Consider the following 21,940-nt stretch of genomic DNA (forward strand, 5'->3'; position numbering starts at 1 on the left):
TCCCCTTCTTGTCATCTTTAAGACTTGTTACTCACACACCTCTCTGCCAGCAATGCCCCGACAAGACCCTCCAGGGGCTTTTAAGCTTGGGTAAACTGGCAATAACGTAGCCCTTGGTTAAGGGTCCACAATAGAATATCAAAGCTCTCATGGGTTCAGATGACAGAATATCCTGTCTACTTCTAACTACGTTAGAGTTTCTTGTTTTCACTTTGTTTTTATAAGAAATTCTTACAGAAATAAAAGATGCCAGTGAAGGCACCGAGCCACGTCAAAGCAGCTCAGACTTGTGTCGTTTCAAAGTCCTTGACAGGGAGAACCAAAGATTTTCACTCTAAAACCAGCCATGAGATAAACACCCCAGATCTTGGGGCAGGCGTGTTCTTTCTTCTTTTTTAAAAAAAAAAAACAAAACCAAACAAACCTGCTTTTAATTTTGGGCACGTTGCTGGAAGTAACCAATGTTAAACAGGACTTACTTAGCCAGACAGAAGCATTTCAGGAGGAGGCTGTGGCGTGTAAGAGCCAAGGAGCGCATGACGGGCTGCCCTGGGAAAGGAGGGGTCTGATGGCGACTTGATTAGTAAACCATTCAAGGCACACCTTCACTGAAAGGCCATACGCTGCTCCCCTCCCAGCTGCTCTTCGCAAACCATTTCCTTGCTTCAACACGGGTAACTGCCAGACGGAGGAGGCGGGAAATTCGCTACCTGCGTAGAGCGGCGACCGCGGGAAGAGGGCTGGGCTTAACGGGGAGAGCACAGCTTTAGAGGAATCCAGCGCGTTTTGTGGGGGTCTCTTGATGTCTGCATGAAGCATGCATCACGCAGCAAAGTTGCTGACTTAACCAAAAGTGCTTGATTTCTTCCTTAATGATCCGTGACTCCAGGTCTGGAGCTTCTGCCAAGAGAAAGCAGCGTGGTGTCGGTCTTCCGGGTCTAATAATTGCTTCCTGATCACGTTTGGTAAAATGCTGGGAAATTTAGGGACTTAATTCTGTCGGGAATGCTGAACCCCGTTTGGGGTGTATGGCTAAAGGTGGTAGTTCAAGTGCCGCCTTAGGCGCATCGGTCTGGACGATCGTATCAGCCTTGGCTGGCAGCTGTCACGTGCGCTTGGGCACACAGTACTGTATCCTGTTCTGCTGAGGACAGCTCCTCATTCACTTACCGCATCAACTCGTTCTCCTGCGTTGATTTGCCTGGGGTTTGCTTTTTTAAGACAGTGAGATGAGCTTAATCAGGCTTCTATTAATTTTGTGTCTTCTACCTAGTGAGCTGTCGGATATAGCTTTAGAGAAACAATGGTGAGAAGCCTTTGCTGGTGTGGTATTGTTTTACTTGTGTGGTGGAGAGAATGCTTAAATTGGTAGGAGAGAGTCGCCAAAAACCTGGGCCTGTCGCCTGCGTTGCAAGCGCTTTTGCAGTTCAGCTTGTCAGGCTGCTGTTTGTAAAAGCATGTTTCAGAATTAGATACCCAAAAGCCGTCGGGACATGGTCCTGGGCAGCCTGCTCGAGGTGACCCTGCTTGAGCAGGGGGGTTGGACCAGATGACCTCCAGTGATTCTGGAAGGCCTTTCTCTTCATTGTGATTCCGTGATTCTGGAATTTGTGCTGGCAGCGGCAAGCGGTGTGATGGCAGACCGGTGTGGTATGCTGGAAATGTCTTGCTAACTCCCGTCTCCCTCTATTAGGGAGGCTGCGTGTGCGTTCTGTACTGGGACACTTAGCACCTACGTCTGCCTGTCCAGGTACGCCAAGCAATGTAAAAAAGAGCATAATTTCAGAACTGACTGTAGGAACTTTTGCTAGCTTAGCCACCACGTTAGACCGGGACCGCAAGTCTTGACTGAAAGTATAGTCGTGTTAGAGAATGGCCGTAGGAGGTAGCTGGGGAAACTGGCTCTAGCGTCAAGTTCTGATCTGTGTTGGGTCTGTTTGTGTTTCCATTGAAAGGGAAATCAAATCTATGGTCTGCATCAGATACAGGATCTCAGCTGTTGGGGGCTGTTGGGATAGAGAGCTGAAATTCTTTCTTCTTCTCACCTTCTGCTGTAGGTTCGTGCTTCTCGGAGAGCTTGTGGAGCACCCGCGCAAACTCTGCAAGACAATCTGTAGGCTGCACTTGAGTGAGAAAAGCCTGGTTGTAGAATTCTGAGACAGACCGTCTCTGTTGTGCCAGTGGCTTTTTAGACTCCAGCTTAGGTTTTGGATTAAATGTAGGGTTTTTGCCTAAAGCATCGGGGGGAGGTTTTCTGCCGAAGCGGGAAAGAAAGGAAGGACCCAGGGGTACTCACGCAATCACCTGCTAACTCGCTCGCTACATCCTCCTTCTGCAGGAGTAAACTATGGCAAAGCGCTAATTCACTGAACCTGACTACTAAGGTGCAGAAAGTGTCTTTTCCACCTACTGCTCCTCCAGTGCTTGTGAGTTGCTTCCTGTGTTTCTGGGGAAGATGTCATTGAACCAGTCATTTATAATAATTCAAAACACCCTGTAACTGTCACCTTCACCTGTTATTCAACAAAGGGGATGCCGTTTTCCTCAAAAGAACTTAGCTTTTCTTCCATTTCTGCTGCTTCTTCTTTGGCTTCTTCCCGCTCTTTGTCCTGTTTCCTTAGAAAGTGTGATCTGAAGAGTGTCACGCAATGTTGTCTGTCCTCTGATCACCAAGTAACACTTCCCTGAAATCACTTTAGCTTCCACATCTGGCTGAATGAAAGAATGACGCCTGTCAGCTGCAGCTTAGTGAGTCTCTACGTGCAAGAGGGCGTTCAAAGTTGACTGACCGTGTCTTGGGCAGCGTCCTTTCTAAAAGCAAAGGGGCTTTAGCTCTCCTTGCAAAGCGAGTGTGTAGTTTCACAGGTGTATGAGCTAGCATAACGGCTTACTGCCACAAAACGGAGACGGACGAATTCCCTCTCCTTCTTCCCAAGGCATTGTCCTGCCTCCTTCCTTGTGCCAACTTTTATGCTTGCTAGTTCTCTCTGCGAGCCAGTTTAACTCTCTAAGCTGGTGGAAAACGATCTACTTTTCCGGGTTAGTTTCCTGCCTGCTTAGGGAGCTAACTTGGCTCATGAAGTGCTCTAAAAAGCGTTCAAGTCGGTGCAAGGTAAGCCACAGGAATACAGTAGTAGAACAAAGGAGCAGAGGGAGAGATGGGAGGCGGCAGCAAGGCCTCTCTTTTGGTGGCAGGGAAGTCAACGTGTTTTGTGAAATCATACCTTCAGCTGCGACTGACCACATTTCTAGCTTTTCCTTCAGTGAGCCTATGACACTGTTGGCCTTTGAAACTGATTTTCGTGTACTACCGTCATGGCTGTACGTGATTCTGCTTGAATGTGTAATTTCTCAATTTTTTTTTTTCCCTGGAGCTTTTTAATCCAAAAGTCAATCATCAGTCTACGAGTGGTGGCATGTTCCTTTCTTTGGAAATGGTTCACGATGTTTGGAAGTCATAAGCACCTAGGGTAAAGAAGAATGGTCATTTTGGCAAGTTGTACACAGACCACTTTGGTATAGGATACAGCTGGGAGGTTGGATTCTGGTTTACCCCTCAACATGGAGTAAGCCTGTGGCGCTTTAGACTAATCTGATGTCTAAGAGACAGGAATAGGAATGTGGTTGCAGTCATTGTTTTCAAAGAGAGCAGAAAAGCCGTTAGTGTTGGATAGATCTCTTAAAGGAGAGGCTTCATGCCTTTAACCTATCGCCATCTAACTATTTTCCCACTGTTTTGATTTCCCACTCATCCTTGGTTTAACTTAGCAGAATGATGCAAGTCAGACATCCTAAGAACCAGATCGCTATGTGTATATCTCTCTTGTTCTGTATGATTCTGTAAACCAGAATCCGCCAGAGAAGAATTCCTTCTGCTTTGGTGGGGAGTTTTGGGGTGGTGAGTGGTTTGGTTTTAAACTCAAATCTCCCCAGTAGAGTGTCTTAAAATTTGATTTCCAATTTGGCCACACAAAGTTCTGTGCTCCTGGCCTGTTGAGGTAGGCAGTGGCAAAGGCAGGGTGACTCGGGGTGACTCCTGGGGAGCATGCGGATGAGAAGTTTCCGGGAATGCTATGACCTGCCCTACGGGAAGATACTTGTTCACTCTTTTTCTTAAAACTCTCTTGCTTCTACTGTAATATATTACAGTAGCACTCATGAAGTACTTACCACACAGACTTGTTTTTCAGACATCTCCGTGCTTATTTACAAAAAAGGTTCATTTGTTTTTAATTCACTGCAATCATAGGTGCTCCTTTTGGAATTTTGTGCTGTTGCCTAAAATTCCTTCATGTACGTTGTCATAGTCAGTGTTCTCCCTTAAAGCCGGACTGACGAACCGAATATTTGAAAGTAGGCTACTTTGGCGGGGGCAGGGAGGGGGCGTTAATTGTTCAATGCTTTCATTGACGATCTGGATGATGGGGCAGAGTGTACCCGCAGCAAGCTGGCTGATGATAGGAAACCGGGAAGAGTGGCGGTACACCAGTGGGTCGTGCTGCCATCCAGAGGGGCTTCGGCAGGCTGGAGAAACGGGCTGACGGGAGCCTCGTGCAGTTCAACAAGGGGAAGTGCAAAGTCCTGCACCTGGGGAAGAACAAGCCCATGCACCAGTATATGCCGGGGGCTGCCCAGCTGGAAAGCAGCTTGGCAGAAAAGCCCCTGGGCGTCCTGGTGGACACCAAGTTGACCGTGAGGCAGCAACGTGCCCTTGCGGCAAAGGCGGCTGACGGTATCCCGGGCTGCCTGAGGAGGAGCGTTGCCAGCAGGTGGAGGGAGGTGACCCTTCCTCCCGTCAGCACTGGTGAGGCCACACCTGAAGTGCTGTGTCCAGGCCTGGGCTCCCCAGTCTCACAAGAGAGAGATGGAGGTCCTGGAGAGGGCCCAGCGAAGGGCTACAAAGATGGTTAGAGGGGACTGGAGCATCTCTCCTGTGATGAAAGGCTGGGAGAGCTGGGACTATTCAGCCTGGAGAAGAGGAGGCTCAGGGCGGATCTCATCAATGCATCTAAATACCCGAAGGGAGGGGGTAAAGAAGACGGAGCCAAGTACTTTCCAGGGGTGCCCAGTGACAGGACCAGAGGCAATGGGCACAAGCGGAAACATTTAAAAGACGCTCTTCACCAACCCGATAGATCTGTATTAGTATTTGGTACTAAGGGTTACTCGTAAAACATATTCATTAAAGCATTCCAACTAAGCTAAGCCAGCATGCTGGTCAAATTGTGGGGCTTTTTACTCTCTGGAGCCCCTAGAGGCAGTGCAAAAGTTCGTCCCGCTGTCGCTTTGAAATGATGACAAGTACCAAAAAGCAAACCCAGCAAAACTACTGCAAAGAAGTTGTCCCGCTTGGAACTTGACCTGTGCCAGCTGTGGCTGCTGGCAGTGGTCAGGCTGGCCGGCTGCAGCCGCGTCCTGCAATACTGGCTTTGCCATCGGCAACAGTTTTTTCCAAATGTTGACTTGTGCTTAGCGCGGACCCTGACTTACTCTTCCTGCGTTTCACGCGCTCGTTGTTTCCATGCTGGCAGAAGTTACTGAACAGAGTCTCAAATGGAGTGCTTGTGACTTGAAGTACAGCAGATCCCAATGCCAATTCCAATTAGTGCACGCTGGAAGAAACAATCATAAAACTTTCTTTGCAGGAGAACATGTATGGTACAGTTAATGCAGTAGGCTTTGTGTGCACATTGAAGTGGCTGGCTGTACTGGTTTGTAGCACAGGGTAAGGGTTCTGTTTGATGCCTGAGCTGGTCGGCATGCCTAACACCCAGGAACAGCGAACTACGTCTACTATCTTCCTTTTGAGGCTTCATGACGAAAGCGGTGCTGTTTGAACAAGATAATTAAATCTGTCTTGTCTTCCAGAGGCTTTTTCAATAACCCACAGAACTTGCAAAACACTGCTACTTAAAGTGGTTTGTATTTCCATGCGTATGGAATATCTCTTATTTAGCCACCTCTTTAGTCTTGCAAATCACTTCAGCTTTTAAGTTTTTCCACAAAAAGCATCTCTCTTGACATGCTGAAAGGTGACCTCTTTGTGGAGCACCTACAGAAGTGTGGAAACTGGCTGAAAGGCCTAGAAATTTTTGCAGAAGACTGCAGAGATGTGATAAGGACAGGCAATAGGAAGGAAAGGACTGGAGTAAGGAATAGGAGGGTTTAAGTATAGAAGAAAATCAGTGTTTTAAAGTGCTTGTGTGGTGTTTACGTCATAAGTGTATGGAAAACTACTCTCTGCTTGATGAGCTGTGAAAGTCTGTATTGCTTGTAACGTGAACATCTCAAGAGTACATTTTCTGGAAGAATTTGAGAATGCAGGTAGTTAAGAACTCGGTATTCCTTAATGTGCAAAATAAACACGCAAAAAGCGGACAAGACGTAAATGATGTGTGAAATCTGCTAGAAGACAATTGACAATAAATAATGAAGTATAAAATCAAGGGAAAGCACAAATGGAGACTTATACCTGTTGCCGAGAAGCTTTTTAAAATACGGTTTTTCTCAGATCGCCTCTTACTAACCTATGTGAGTCGACTTGAACCCAGTCTATTGGGGTTATTTTCCCCTGTTATTTGTCTTGTCGATACCTCTGCATCACTTCTTGTTGGTGATCTCATAGGCATCAGAAAAGCCAAGGATTCTCCTTTTGCTCTGCTGTGAGATCAAAAACCGTCCTGAGTGCCACTTTTTTAAGGAAAAGAGCTACAGGAGATGGATAGGAGATTATTCACTGCAGACTGATGGAACGTCTGTCAATCTCAGAAATAGTTGTGGCTGGCAGGAGTCTATTTTTGCATTTGTTTCCTTATTTACAGTGAAGAATGCGAGACCTAACGGCTCAGGTAACGAGCAGTCTGCTGCGGTTTCCAGAGGGGACTATTCAGGCACTTGGGGAAGATGAGATAAGCCTCGACTCTGTGCTGCGCGGGAAGTTTTCTGGAGGTGAGCATTTTCCTTTAACTTCGGTCTTGGTATGAAGTTGTTATTGCCCGGAGGTTACCTGAAGCATAGGGTCATAGTATCAGCTGTGTCCGGGTGGTGCTGTTAAGATGCATCAGGTATCGAGAGAACAAAAAGGATGTTTTAACTATTAAAAATGCTAATATTAAAACGTTAGTAGAGTTGAACTTTGAAATTACAACCACCCGCACCAATCTTGTGCTATGAAAATAGTTTACTTAAACATGCTGAGTCAGTGAGCCCTCCTCAATTTCTAAAGAAACAAAAGGCAGTTTTCAAAAAGGTAAAAGCGTTGCTTTGGGCCCTATTTATTTGCACCAGCTCAAGCTCTGTGACCGTCATGCCATCGCACGCAGGAATAGTTCTTCTACAGTGTTACAGAGGCAACCCCCCCTGGTTTTTCCTTTTGAGTCTGACTAAAAACAGAAGGAAGAGGATAGCACTGTTAAGCGCTGCAGCCATATTTCCAAAGTATTTGACAGGATGCAGATGAGTACCCAGTGAGAGTTGCTGAAGGTGGCTAAGCAGGTTAGGGAGTTGACTTTCTGGGTGACCTGAAAGTAGAGCTGGGTGCCTACCGGGATGTCTAGGCTTCTGTTGAGACCAGGTAGAGTCTCTCTGCCTGACTGTAAGGGCAGTGATCGAGTTAATACTTCCTTTGAGTTTGAAGTAGGTCAGTGGAACAAAATGTGTTAATTTCTTTCTGTAATCAGCACGTGTAAGAGTTTAAATTTACTAACACGGTGCCCATTTTAAGATAATTTCCTGTTGAAGTCCAAATCCCTGCCCAAAGTCGGCATGTGTCAAGTAAAATTAATACACTAGAAATGAATTGGCTTAGATTGGTTATATCTGAAGTATGCTTTGAAATATGCTTGTATTCCCGTAGGGATTGAGAGGATTTCCAGCAAAAACAAGCCGAAAACGGTATAAGAGTATAAGAGTATAACGGTATAAGAGTAGAGATCAAGGTATTGTAATCTTTATCCCAAACCACCACAGTTCTTCAGTGCAGGAATGACAAGTAGAGATGCAAAGTAATAAGGTTGTTAATTTTAAGATGTATTGCTTGAGGATTTCAATGGGTGATTTTAAATAATGGACCAGAATTAGGTAAGTCGGTCTTCCTCTGTTAGGTACTTTTATTGAAGGGAAGGGGCGGTGACTGTGATTTTTTCAGTTGTTTCCATCTTCTGTTGGAAATTTGCTTTAGTCAGCTTTCTTTTCTCTTACAGGGAGAAATGGCCTAGCATGGCTGGCGTGTGGTCCTCAACTCGAGGTAGTGAACTCTGTGACAGGAGAGCGGCGCTCTGCATATCGTTTCAGTGGAGTAAATGAACAGCCTCCCACTGTTCGTGTGGTAAAGGAGTTTTCCTGGCAGAAGAGAACTGGACTGCTGGTTGGGTTGGAAGAAGCAGAGGGAAGTGTTCTCTGTCTGTACGACCTTGGAATATCAAGAGTGGCTAAAGCAGTTGTTCTTCCAGGAAGGGTACGTCCTTTTTAATTGGAGAAACGAAGCCTTTATGTTGTTAGGCGCTGCATAATCCTGTTTCGGGAAAAGCTTTGGAGCGTCTCTTTGTAGGAGGTATTTTTTCTATATTGCACTAACATACTGCCACTTCAGAGGATCCAGTCAAGAGAGCCTTGATGTAAAATCTCGGCCTTAACGGCACCATTGTCTTTTGAGCTTACTGATCGTAAAAGAAGTTTTCTGGTTTTGTGGTAGAGCACGTAGTTACCTAATTCTCCACTTCCACAAAAAGGCATTGAAAGATACCTTTTTTGGGCCAGAGTGAAAAGAAGAAGACCCCACTCTTTAAAGAGCCTGTAACATACTTTTCCTAAACGGTTAATTTCTGTCGGAAATACCGTCTTTCTTTAAAATATCTCAAACCTCCGTAGCTGAGCTGTGCGTGACTTAGACACATTCCCATGAATCTCAGGCTAGCAAGCAGGTGACTTGAGAGCAGAACACATTTTTCTGTTGAGTTCGGGTAGGAAAAAAGAGCCTTTAGAGAGTTATCCGACAGACTGTTGAAAGATCGACTTTCAGTCTGCAGTCCTTGAATCTCTGCTTATTGACGACTGTGTTTGTGTAGGTGGGATACACTGGTGTGACGTTACTAATTTTTTCTGTCTTCTATAACCCGTAAACTCCAATGATGTAATGTCCCCTAGTCTCATTATCTTCATGTAAACAAGAACCAGCGTAAGTTAATAGAACATCAAGATTCACTCCATCCTTATCCTCTCAGCATCGGCAACAAATAAATACTTACTTATTACTCAGCTTTCCCTAACGTGATTTGGTTTGACTTGCTAGCATACAGGTGGAGTTTTGTTTGTTTGTAATGCTACAGTGCGGTTACCAGTAGTAAGCATTTGTACGGTGGTAATTTCTGAAGATAGGAGCCGGGTTGGTGCTCCTCTGTGTTAGTTTGCCTATCATCTGGGTAAATCTGGGCGTTTCAGACGGAGAGGCAAGCTGTGTGCTGACATAAGCCTATAATCAGTAAGTAAATTGTGGCTGTGAAAAATGACATAGCTTTGTTAGGTTTTCTTTCTTAAATCTAAGTAAGCTGGGAATAGGAAAAGGAAAGGTTAAGAAGGATCACGTCACATATTGGATCTGTGTCTACAGCAGTGATTTGGAATAGAACGTGGTTATAACTATCACTTGTGTTGGGGAGTTTCTCTACGCCACAAAAAGATGGTTCAGGAGAAAATATGAAGAAGCCTTGGGGGTGGGTGGGGGAAGTTGGCTGTTGTGTGGTAAAGGTTATGAATATTGGAATAAAGCCAAAGCTTACCTGAATTTCTGCTCTTCTGCCCTGAATGCTCTTGATTCCAAGCACGTTTGGTCTGTTGCTTTCGTTTTGCTTCCTATCTTTTTCCTATTAGATTAGTTAGATCAGCATAGACAGGACACAGGTTGTTTTAGGCTGGCTTTTTAAATTTTTGTTCACATTCATAAAAGTGCTGGTGCGCATTTAAAACCTTTTTTACTTTCTCTGGTGGTTATTTTTCTTCTAAATGAGGACGAGTGTAAATTTCACTAGGGCAGCGTGTCCCTTCAACACTTTCTGAAAATGTTTCGTCCCCGTGGAAGTGGTGTGTCTACCGTGCGACTTGGCCGCTGTCCCGCCTGACTTACCGCCACCACGCATCCTAATACCTGTTTGGCAAAGAAGGCATAGACTGCATCACAGTGCTGGTGGGCTGTGAGCAGTGGGAGAACTAGATGTAGTTTTGTCTTTCTTAAACTTAAGTCCCTTAAATATGGTAAAGTTTCTGGCATATAACTGGTTTTCTAAGTTTCTTAGAGCTAATTGTTTCTAGGTAGGAAATGGAAATTGGTAAGCTGTAATACTAGAATGCACCATTGAAGTTGAAGTTAGTTCAGTTAAATAACTGTAGGAAATCTAGTAAATGGAAGGCAGTAACAGATTTTTGTGCAGGGCTTCCCTCCCGCCCCCGCCCCCGCCTCGATACAATTGGGAACAATGCTTTGTTTTTATGTCTTATGATCCTGTATGTACTTTCTTGTTTCCGATGTGCTAATTCTGGCTCCACTCTTGAGTGATTTCTCTTTGGCTTGTCAAGCAGCTTAAACAGTAACTTGTAGTTTTCCTGTAGGTAACTGCTATAGAACCCATAACTAATCACGGAGGACCCAGTGTGAGCACTCAGCACCTACATCAGAGTCTGCGATGGCTCTTTGGAGTGGCAGCAGTGGCTACAGATGTTGGTCACCTACTTCTGGTTGACCTTTGTTTGGATGATTTAGCTTGCAGTCAGAATGAAACAGAAGCATCGGGTAAGCCTGCAGTTTTTCAACTTGAATTTAGAAGTAAGAAAACTTGTGTCTTGTAAATAAACAATATGCCCCCCACCTTGAAGATACGAGTGTGCAGACATTTATGACCCCTGATTGCAGGTGGTGGTTTGACACCTTACAGTCCTGAACTGACTAAAAATGGGAGTGGCTTAATACTCCTTCTAATGCTGGAAATGCCCCCCTGCCACCAAGATCCCTGTGTCACTCTGATTCTTGCCAGTGAGGTGTGGGAATTTTACCGTCTGAGTCCGTGCAGCTGCCTGATAGGAAGTTGTGTCAGAGGTGCCCTATTTCTTGGGAATGTTCTTCTGCTTCTGTTAATTGGCTCGGGGCAAATTTTAGTCTTGTTTTTTGAAATAAATCCGACTTACCAAAAGTCATGCATTCGGGTGAATGAGATCTCTAATTTGTGTATTCAGCTTGCATACGCTGTTTTGGCCATTACAACAGTGGCTTCAGGAGCTGATGCCACTTCAGAGAGCTTCGTCATGAGGCCCAAAGTCCTGACTTACAGAGTCCAAGAAGAATTTGCCTGTGAAGGTTACACTTTTACCTGGTTTTGAAAGACGAGTGAGAATACCTGTCCAGTCGGAGAGTTCTTATGTTCTTTGAATACATACAGAATGGAGATAGGAAAAAAAGTGTTGCATAAATTTATGCGTGTTATCACGTTTAAAATGCAACCTAAATGGCATAACACGTTCATTTATTGCGTGGTTTTGTGTGTGTAGGTCTAGAAGTTGTCACCAGAATTCCTGCTGAAGTTCCACAAAGAAGAGAAACGGTGACCAGAGAAGGGAGACATCTCTGTTTTCAATTACAAAATCCTTCAGGAACAGCGATATCAACCCTGTGCTACATAAGCAGAAGCAATCAGCTCGTTGTGGGTTTTTCGGACGGCTACCTGTCACTATGGGATATGAAAACTTTGGAGAGGGAGTAAGTAGGCCTTTACACTTGGCCATGCCTGGAGGTGCCGGCGTCTCAATTTTTTGCCTAAGGAAGCATGTTAATGTCAAGAGAACTTTTTCAGGGACTGGAATTTTGAGTATAATCTTGGAATGTTTAGAAATCCTCTTGTGGAACAACTATTAAGTCACACATGGATTAAGTGGACCGCCTTCTCCCCAGTGGACTAGGACTGTTTTCCTTAGTGTGCCTGTGGATTGAGGAATTGTGGAAAGCATGCTGCTTTGGGTTGTGTCAAGCAGCGAGGATGTGACAGAGCTGATTTGTATGAGACCGTTTGTTCTACCCGTGGTATTCAGTGAAAGCAGGCAATGTGCGTATTTCGATGAAACCGGTTTTAAAAACTATTTTTCAGGACCAGTTCCTGCAATTAGGGCATACATTGGAAGGCTTAAGTATGCCAATAACGTGATTTTGGTGACAATATTCTCTAAAGTGTCCAGGATGAAACTAGTGAGACATGAAAAATCAATAGCTGATGTGTGCCGGAAAATATATTCTTTCCTACGTTTCAGGCAACGATGCATGTGAATGAAAGTTTGCTTGGGACACTTGGAGATGAGCACAAGGGACATGTGAATTTGTAAGCAGCAGAAAAACTAAGAGATGATTTTAAATCTGCCAAAGAGCAATCTCACTTGAAATATTTGACCAAATTGAGATAGGGATTCACTTGAGCAAATCTGCAGTGACTCTCCAGAAACTATTGGATGCATAAAGAGAGAGAGTGGAGCAGTAATTAGGTGGCAAGAATAGATTGTGAAGGTACAAATAAGGTTCAGAAGTCTGGAAGAAAAATGCTTTACATAGTCCAAGTAAAGCAACGAGAAACTACTTCTGTTTGGCGCTGGTTTAACTTTGTGCACAGAAGATATGCTGCATTTTAAGTTCGATATTGGAGTAGGCTACAACAGTTTGGACAATCTTTTGCCTGGCAGCTGAAGTGATCGTTTATGTTTCTCCTCCTCCTCCTCCGGCAGAGGAGGGCATAAGCCCAGGTTATTGCATTTGACGGTCAGTAATTTCCTCACCTCTTGACTGTTGCGTAAGAAGTAGTCGCTTCCTTGACTCACTTGTTTGAGATGCAAGTATGACCTTCTGTACTTTGAGGATAAGCATGTAAGGTGCTCTTTTCTCAGAAGATGCTTCTACCCGTCTACAAACAGTTAGGGCCAGTAGGCTCACCTTTTTTCTTTTTCTTTTTTAAACCCGTAGGCACCACTCTCAGCTTGAAGGAGGACGGATTCCTGTCTATGCTGTTACTTTTCAAGAGCCTGAGAATGATCCTCGCAATTGTTGCTACTTGTGGGCTGTCCAGTCTACGCAAGAAAGGTGAATAAAAACTTTGTATAAGCCACTGAATTCTTCTTTTTTATATATACTTGTTCCCATACAGTTAATACATGTGTATTTGTTTTGTTTATTTAGCTGTGCAGGAGATTCTCTCGGGTACGGAAGGTGTTAAGCCTACGATGCCGTTTTTTACAGGATTTAACAGACGTGAAGAGGGACCTCCTAGTTCCTACCTTCTGACAGAAGGCAAAGCAACAGTGGCTGTAGTTTTGTGCTTGTCTTCTTAAATGACTTCTTGTTTCTTGATGACTGCTTCACGATTTGTTTGCTGTTCGTACCGTGGTATTAAAATACCATTAAAAGTAGTTGAGGCTGCAGATCTAGACACACTAGACGTGCCAATGTGACAGCCTGCCAACCTGCCCCTAAAGGAGGGAGGTGAGGGTATTGCCGATTACCTTGTGCCAACTTTAGCAGTCTTTGGAGCCTTCATGAGCCAGTTCAGCTCACGTGGCAGAGCACGATCGCTGTTCAGCAGAAAAGTCAATGGTTTCCTGCTGGGCTAATGAATCACATGAGCGTGTGGAAGGGTGCAGCGTATGCAAGAGAGGGACTGGGACTTTGGTGGTAAGGGAAGGGGAGAAAGATCTCCCTCCTTCAGCATCAGCAAGCTATTTCATCAGCTCAGCTGTTCACAGCGTGGCAATCTTTTTAGGTTTGACCTTAAAGCAGCTTTGATCGAGAACTCTTCACTGTGCAGAGCTCTTTCCAACAAGGTTTAGTCCATGCAACATCTAAAAGCTTTCAAACTGTATGGTTAGCATTTGCCCCTGAAGCTGTTAGTGTCAAAATTTCCTCCTCTATGTTTTAGCGTCCAAATGTGACCGACTGCCATGTTTTGGGAAGTGCTGTTTTTCTTTTCAGCAAGAGCATGCTATTAGGAAAACTTCAGTCTCGATCTAATAAAATGGTAATGAGGGCTATAAAGCAGCTTTGTAATCAAATGTCATAATTTACACCTTTTTCAGTGAAGGTGATGTTGTGAGTTTACATCTGTTGCAGTTAGCATTTGGTGACAGAAAACGCTTGGCATCAGGACAAGTCATGTACGAGGTAAGACGTGCATGTGTGTGGAAGGATGAAACTAGTACTAAATTTTCTCGAAGTGAGTATCAGTTAAGCTGGCAGGGGTAATATTTACCATCAAAATTCACAGATGAATGAAAAGGAAGTAATCTCTTGCTGAGTCTTCTTGGGCATGGCCTTTGTCCATAGGTTTTGAAAACAAGTCGTACAATTTCATACTGCAGTGTTGAGTGTTCCAACTGGATTCACCTGCAAAGAGCCCAACTGAATTCAATTCCTGAAGAGGAAGCAGCTTTTACAAATAAAATTATTCTTCATTTAAACACCAAATTAATGGCACGTAGGAAGAGAAGACGGGGCTATCCTCTTTTAAAGTTACTTGTAGCTACAGCCTTAGCAGCGGCAAAGACCGTACCTTGTACTGTGTGCTTCTTTGGAAAAAACCCCATTGGTCTATAGCCGTTTCTCTCGTGGCTGCTTTGTTCTGTCTCAACACTTTAATGTTAAAATGGGGGACCTTCTACTATGCAGCAATTCTTGGTCATCTTATTTTCCTGAGTAAGACGTGACGAGTGTCAGCTTCCACCTCAGAAGGCTGAAATGTTTAAAAGCAGCTTCTAAACATGCATCTCCTAGAAATTCCCGTTGCCACTCTTTTAAAAAAGCACACAAAGTGATTAAATACTGTTGTTGTTGTTGTGTTTGTGGCCTGAGAAAGCTGTGGTGTAGTTAATGTGAGGCTTTTAACCCTCTACAGACTATGCAACCAGTAATGCATTCACAGGCTTCTAAGAGGTGTCAGGCACCAGTCTCTGGATTTGAGCTATTTCACTCCCCTGCTGTTTCTGCTTCCCTGTGATGAGTGTTGTGGAAGACTGAAACAGGAACCAATCTTACGAGGTAGTTGAAGAGAGAACTAAACAGCTGGACCCTCTGGGGCAAAAAGACGGGCTCTTCAGCTCGCTTCCGGATGAGCCACTTACACATGTAGCTTCATACCAAGACCTGATAACACCTACTGCCAAAAACCCCCAAAACTAACTCCCAGCCCCCCCAAACCCCCAAAAGGTGCATTAGGACAGGATCTGTGCTCCACAGCGGACACTTTTGGTCTCAGAATACTTGCTTGTAGTCACAGATTGCTCAGTACTACGTGGCTGTCTGCCTGCATGACTGGCTGAGTCAAGTTTCTTGTCTGTCTTCCGTGGCAGAAAATTTAAGAGGTGTTCCCAATTGCCAGGCCAAGTCTGAGTAAACAAGGAGGACTACTGTTGACCCTCGTTCATTGAATAGAGTTCATGGGAGCTTGAAAGACTTTTCTACTACAGCAGTGCTTTACTTTCCAGGAATCAGACTTGAGGCTATGAAACAGCGCATCTTTGACTTTGTGTCGTGGTAAAAGGTCACAAATAGGACTTTTGGAACATGTGGCACTGTCTTTTTGTAAATGAGCCTCAAACTTCTGTCTCCATTGCCTTCAAGGCTGGTTTAAGTCTGTGCTCAAGAAATCAACCTAAGGGTGTGTTTAAGTTGTGCTTTCAAAGATCTTTTTTATACCACCTCGGCAGCTGCTAAATCTCGTGCATCCAGTCATGGTCACGGAGCACATCTTTACCTTTGTCCTACACAATGCTTGCGGATGGACAGAGTGTACAGCCCCTACTTTCGTATCAGAGTCTGACCAGTGCACCTCATTTGCGAAGTGTCTTCGTATTTTACTGGTCAATAAAGTCGTTACTGAACATCTTCCATACAGTGGGGTTCCTTAACTGAGATTTGCTTGCCCCCGCGTGGAAAATGTGAACTATACTGGTTTGCTTTAGAAGCTGTCTTAGGCAGGACTTGTTTGATATTATTTCCCCCTTCCCCTCCGCCCCAGCTCTTGGGGGGACTGGCTCCCCCCCAACATTTCTATGTGAATAAAAGTTGAAATTTCTAGCAGTGAAAATTCACCTCTAACAGGTTTATGGAGTTTTAGTACTTCATCTGATGAAGCGGTCTTTCGAATGGTGGACTTGTTCAGGACAACTTTTATTAAAATTGGCTTTAGTGATTATTCCTTCTACAATAAAAATGAGGTTCTTTGCTTGGGCTTCATGCTAGTTTTTCAAAGAGGCGGTTTAGATTTTTCTTATCTACTCTGCACGTGTCTGTTATGTCCAAAGGTACTTGATAAAATAGAATGAACTGTGCATGCTTCAGAGCAAAATTTAGCATTTTTCTTTTTAGTCATGTCAGAATTTTTTTTTTTTTTTAAAGCCAGTCTCGATATTTATAGGTAGCATTTCCTAGAACGGTTGAGAGAAAGCTTGTCTCTTCTCAGATTAGGTGAATTGGAGGTATCACATCAAATCATATGAGAATGCGTTGTGTCGTGCCAGTTCATTTTAGAGCTCTGAAAGTTTAGGAAACTTGGGTCGAGTGCGGTACGATGGATTTTTGGTTGGTTTTTGTTTGGTGGTGTTTTTTTGTTGGTTTTTGATTTTGTTTGGTGGTTTGCTTGTTGGGTTTTTTTAATTGTAGAGCTGCTATTTGTCCACAACACACACAATTCATGTGTTGCATTGTAGACAGTTTGAATGTATGCTGTATTTGGAAAGACAGTATTTCAGTTAATGCTTACTTAGAAAATGGTGGTATCGGAGGTTCAACACAACCCTGCTGGAGTTTCTGTATATCTCAAAGTAGTTTGCTGACTCTGTAGTAATTTGTGATCCTAAACGCGTTGCCCATGTGCATCCCACGTCCCCTCTGTGTTCTGCTTTTGCTGTTGGCTGTGCTTGGTGGAGGAGCTGAGGGATATTTCACCCATTAGTCTCTGGCAAGATTAGAGGAGGAGCTGGTAAGAGCTTACGCGGTTTGAAAGAAGATCGTTAACCAGGAAGAAGTTCTCATAGCTACTAGAGAGAGATGCATTTTCGCTCTAGTGGTGTGCCTACGGATAATAATACCTCTCGACAGAGCTTTAGCTGCTGTAATGCCATGACTTCTCTAACTTCATCAGTTCTGTAATCAAGACACGGAGCAAAGAGCTTTGCGTGCTTATGTGTTACGCTATTTCAGATATCTCTTTGTAGACATATGTTTAGGTTTGTAAAGGAACCTTGATGTTGCAAGGAATTCTGCAAAACATGTTTAGAACTGAATAACGTTAGGGAAATGCTAGATTTTGAAAATGTGCAAAGCCTTTACAGCCAAACTTGCCCGTTACGATTTGACACTTAGTTCTCTTGCACGTCAGATGTCGTTTCTATTGGCCATCAGAAATAAGCTCATGGGAAATACACGCTGTACTGTGCATATTCTACTAGAGGTATACGTTCTTTCATGTTTCGGTATAACGTATGTTTTTAGCCCCAAATGACCTTTTCTCTCTCCTTTTATTTTTTCTGCAGGGTTTGGAATACTGTGATGAAAGGTACAGTTTAGATCTCACGGGTGGAGTCTTTCCCTTGAGAGGGCAGACCAGCAATGCCAAATTACTCAGCTGCCAGACTGTAGAAAAATTTCGCAACCACGTTGACAGAGAGGATAGCGTTAATGAAGGTTTGTTCTGATATCCATGTTTGGCTATTCTAAAAGAAACGGTTTTAGAATCCAAGCAATGAACGCTGTTCTGTACCCGCAGTGTGAAAGTCTTAAATATCTGTATAGACTAGCTTGTTGGGCTTCTTGAAAAAGGCAAATTGGGTGCTTAAGTTACGTGGGGCTGCTTTAAAGGACAAAATAGGTTTTATTTTATGCTTGCTGACACGCTACAGCGACGTATGGTGGGGTCATCTGTGTAATGCTTGTCAGTCGTTTTATTCCTCCAGCTGTCTTCTTTGAGCAATAAGATCATCCTCTCCATTGCTTAGGAATGTTACCTGAATGTTTTTTTTCCTGTGCAAACCTATGTCTGCATCTGCATCCAGTTGGTGGCCGGTCAGTTTCTGTTTGAAATAATTATCGGTGATCTGGATGAGGGGATCGAGTGCACCCTCAGTAAGTTTGCAGACAACACCAAGTTGGGCGGGAGTGTTCATAGAATCATAGAATCATAGAATCATTGAGGTTGGAAGAGACCTCTAAGATCATCGAGTCCAACCGTCAACCCAACACCACCATGTCCACTAAACCATGTCCCTAAGTGCCTCATCTACTCGTCTTTTAAATACTTCCAGGGATGGGGACTCCACCACTTCCCTGGGCAGCCTGTTCCAATGTTTCACCACTCTTTCAGTAAAGAAATTTTTCCTTACATCCAATCTAAACCTCCCCTGGCGCAACTTGAGGCCATTTCCTCTTGTCCTATCGCTTGTTACTTGGGAGAAGAGACCGACACCCACCTCGCTACAACCTCCTTTCAGGTAGTTGTAGAGAGCGACAAGGTCTCCCCTCAGCCTCCTTTTCTGCAGGCTAAACAACCCCAGGTCCCTCAGCCGCTCCTCATAAGACTTGTTCTCCAGACCCTTCACCAGCTTCATTGCTCTTCTCTGGACACGCTCCAGCACCTCAACGTCCTTCTTGTAGTGAGGGGCCCAAAACTGAACACAGTATTTGAGGTGCGGCCTCACCAGGGCCGAGTACAGGGGCACGATCACTTCCCTCCTCCTGCTGGCCCCACTGTTTCTGATACAGGCCAGGATGCCATTGGCCTTCTTGGCCGCCTGGGCACACTGCCGGCTCATGTTCAGCCGGCTGTCGACCAACACCCCCAGGTCCTTCTCTGCTGGGCAGCTTTCCAGCCACTCTTCCCCAAGCCTGTAGCACTGCATGGGGTTGTTGTGGCTGAAGTGCAGGACCTGGCATTTGGCCTTGTTGAACCTCATACAATTGGTCTGGGCCCATCGATCCAGCCTCTCCAGATCCCTCTGCAGAGCCTTCCTACCCTCGAGCAGATCAACGCTCCCGCCCAACTTGGTGTCGTCTGCAAACTTACTGAGGGTGCACTCGATCCCCTCATCCAGATCATCGATAAAGATATTAAACAAGACCGGCCCCAGTACTGAGCCCTGGGGAACACCGCTTGTGACCGGCCGCCAACTGGATTTGACTCCATTCACCACAACTCTCTGGGCCCGGCCGTCCAGCCAGTTTTTGACCCAGCGCAGAGTACACCTGTCTAAGCCGTGAGCCGCCAGCTTCTCTAAGAGAATGCTGTGGGAGACGGTGTCAAAGGCCTTACTGAAGTCCAGGTAGACCGCATCCACAGCCTTTCCCTCATCCACTAGGCGGGTCACCTGGTCATAGAAGGAGATTAGGTTGGTCAGGCAGGACCTGCCTTTCATGAATCCGTGCTGGTTAGGCCGGATCCCCTGGTTGTCCTGCTCATGCCTTGTGAGCGCCCTCAAGATGAACCGCTCCATAATCTTCCCCGGCACCAAGGTCAGGCTGACAGGCCTGTAGTTCCCCGGATCCTCCTTCCGGCCCTTCTTGTAGATGGGCGTCACATTGGCAAGCCTCCAGTTGTCCGGGACCTCCCCCATTAACCAGGACCGCTGATAAATGATGGAAAGCGGCTTGGCGAGCACCTCCGCCAGCTCCCTCAGCACTCTCGGGTGGATCCCATCCGGCCCCATAGACTTGTGAGCGTCCAGGTGGCGTAGCAGGTCATTGACTGCTTCCTCTTGGATTACGGGGGGTTCATCCTGCTCACCGTCCCCGTCTTCCAGCTCGGGGGGCCGAGTACCCTGAGGATAACTGGTCTGCCTGTTAAAGACTGAGGCAAAGAAGGCATTGAGTACCTCAGCCTTTTCCTCATCCTCGGTGACAATGTTCCCCCCTGCATCCAATAAAGGATGGAGATTCTCCTTGGCTCTCTTCTTGTCATTAATATATTTGTAAAAGCTTTTTTTGTTGTCTTTAACGACAGCGGCCAGATTGCGTTCTAGCTGGGCTTTTGCCTTTCTCATTTCTTCTCTGCACGACCTAACGAGATCCCTGTACTCTTCTTGAGTCGCCTGCCCCTTCTTCCACAAGCGGTAAACTCTCCTTTTTTTCCTGAGTCCCAGCAAGAGCTCCCCATTCAGCCAGGCCGGTCGTCTTCCCCACCCGTTCTTCTTACGGCGTACAGGGACAGCCTGTTCCTGTGCCTTTAAGACTTCCTTCTTGAAGATCGTCCAGCCTTCCTGGACCCCTTTGCCCTTCAGGACCGTCTCCCACGGGACTCTCTCAACCAATGTCCTGAACAGGCCAAAGTCTGCCCTCCGGAAGTCCATGGTTGCGGTTTTGCTGCCCCCCCTCCTTACTTCACCAAGAAGCGAGAATTCTACCATTTCATGGTCGCTACGCCCAAGACGGCCTCCGACCACCACATCTCCCACCAGTCCTTGTCTGTTAGTAAACAGCAGGTCAAGCGAGGCACCTCCCCTGGTAGGCTCACTTACCAGCTGTGTCAGGAAGTTGTCTTCCACACACTCCAGGAACCTCCTAGACTGCTTCCTCTCTGCCGTGTTGTATTGCCAGCAGACATCCGGGAAGTTGAAGTCCCCCATGAGAACAAGGGCTAGCAACTGTGAGACTTCTGCCAGCCGCCTGTAGAATGCTTCATCCGCCCCTTCATCCTGGTTGGGTGGTCTATAACAGACTCCCAGCAGGATATCTGCCTCGTTGGCCTTCCCCCTCATCCTTACCCATAGACACTCAACCGTACCATCATCACAATCATTGAGCTCTAGACAATCGAAACACTCCCTAACATACAGGGCCACCCCACCGCCTCTCCTTCCTCGCCTGTCCCTTCTGAAGAGTCTATAGCCATCCATTGCAGCACTCCAGTCATGAGAGTCACCCCACCATGTTTCTGTGATGGCAACTAAGTCATATCTCTCCCGCTGCACAATGGCTTCCAGCTCCTCCTGCTTGCCGCCCATGCTGCGTGCATTGGTGTATATGCACTTGAGCTGGGCTATCGATTTCGCCCCCGGCATCGGCACGCCACCCCTAGGCTCATCTCTAGTGAGCCTGGTTTTATCCCCTTCCCCCTTCGAACCTAGTTTAAAGCCCTCTCAATGAGCCCTGCCAATTCATGAGCCATGATCCTTTTTCCCCTATGAGACAGCTGAACTCCGTCTGTCACCAGCAGGCCCGGTGCCATGTAAACCTCCCCGTGATCAAAAAAACCAAAATTCCTCCGATGGCACCAGCCCCTGAGCCACGTGTTGATCAGGTGTGTTTTGCTGCTCCTTTCAGTATCCTTCCCTGCCACTGTAGGGATAGAGGAAAACACTACCTGTGCTCCCGATCCTTGAACCAGTCGCCCCAGTGCCCTGAAGTCCCTTTTGATCACTGCAGGACTTCTCTCTGCAACCTCATCACTGCCAGCCTGTATAACCAGCAGCGGGTAGTAATCAGAAGGCCGTACCAAACCAGGGAGCTTCCTAGTGATGTCTCTGACCCGGGGCCCAGGGAGGCAGCAGACTTCCCTGTGGGACGGGTCCGGTCGGCAGTGTTGATCTGCTCGAGGGTAGGAAGGCTCTGCAGAGGGATCTGGAGAGGCTGGATCGATGGGCCCAGACCAATTGTATGAGGTTCAACAAGGCCAAATGCCGGGTCCTGCACTTCGGCCACAACAACCCCATGCAGTGCTACAGGCTTGGGGAAGAGTGGCTGGAAAGCTGCCCAGCAGAGAAGGACCTGGGGGTGTTGGTCGACAGCCGGCTGAACATGAGTCGGCAGTGTGCCCAGGCGGCCAAGAAGGCCAATGGCATCCTGGCCTGTATCAGAAACAGTGGGGCCAGCAGGAGGAGGGAAGTGATCGTGCCCCTGTACTCGGCACTGGTGAGGCCGCACCTCGAATACTGTGTT

At 46.0% G+C, this 21,940-nt stretch overlaps 1 protein-coding gene across 1 annotated transcript in view; it reads left to right on the plus strand.

Annotated features, from left to right (window-relative positions):
- The first annotated feature begins 6,810 nt into the window (after positions 1-6,810).
- The window catches only part of LOC143173760 (protein ELYS-like), a 38,642-nt gene continuing 23,512 nt past the window's right edge, over positions 6,811-21,940 (plus strand). Inside the window, exons 1-7 of the mRNA XM_076363909.1 lie at positions 6,811-6,948; positions 8,202-8,455; positions 10,603-10,783; positions 11,536-11,743; positions 12,989-13,105; positions 14,095-14,179; positions 17,548-17,698. Of these exons, the coding sequence (XP_076220024.1) occupies positions 6,828-6,948; positions 8,202-8,455; positions 10,603-10,783; positions 11,536-11,743; positions 12,989-13,105; positions 14,095-14,179; positions 17,548-17,698 (1,117 nt within the window). The 5' untranslated portion in view covers positions 6,811-6,827. The remainder of the gene's footprint in view (positions 6,949-8,201; positions 8,456-10,602; positions 10,784-11,535; positions 11,744-12,988; positions 13,106-14,094; positions 14,180-17,547; positions 17,699-21,940) is intronic.

Source organism: Aptenodytes patagonicus, unplaced genomic scaffold (assembly GCF_965638725.1).
Source record: "Aptenodytes patagonicus unplaced genomic scaffold, bAptPat1.pri.cur scaffold_240, whole genome shotgun sequence".
In the NCBI taxonomy this organism is placed as follows: Eukaryota; Metazoa; Chordata; class Aves; order Sphenisciformes; family Spheniscidae; genus Aptenodytes; species Aptenodytes patagonicus.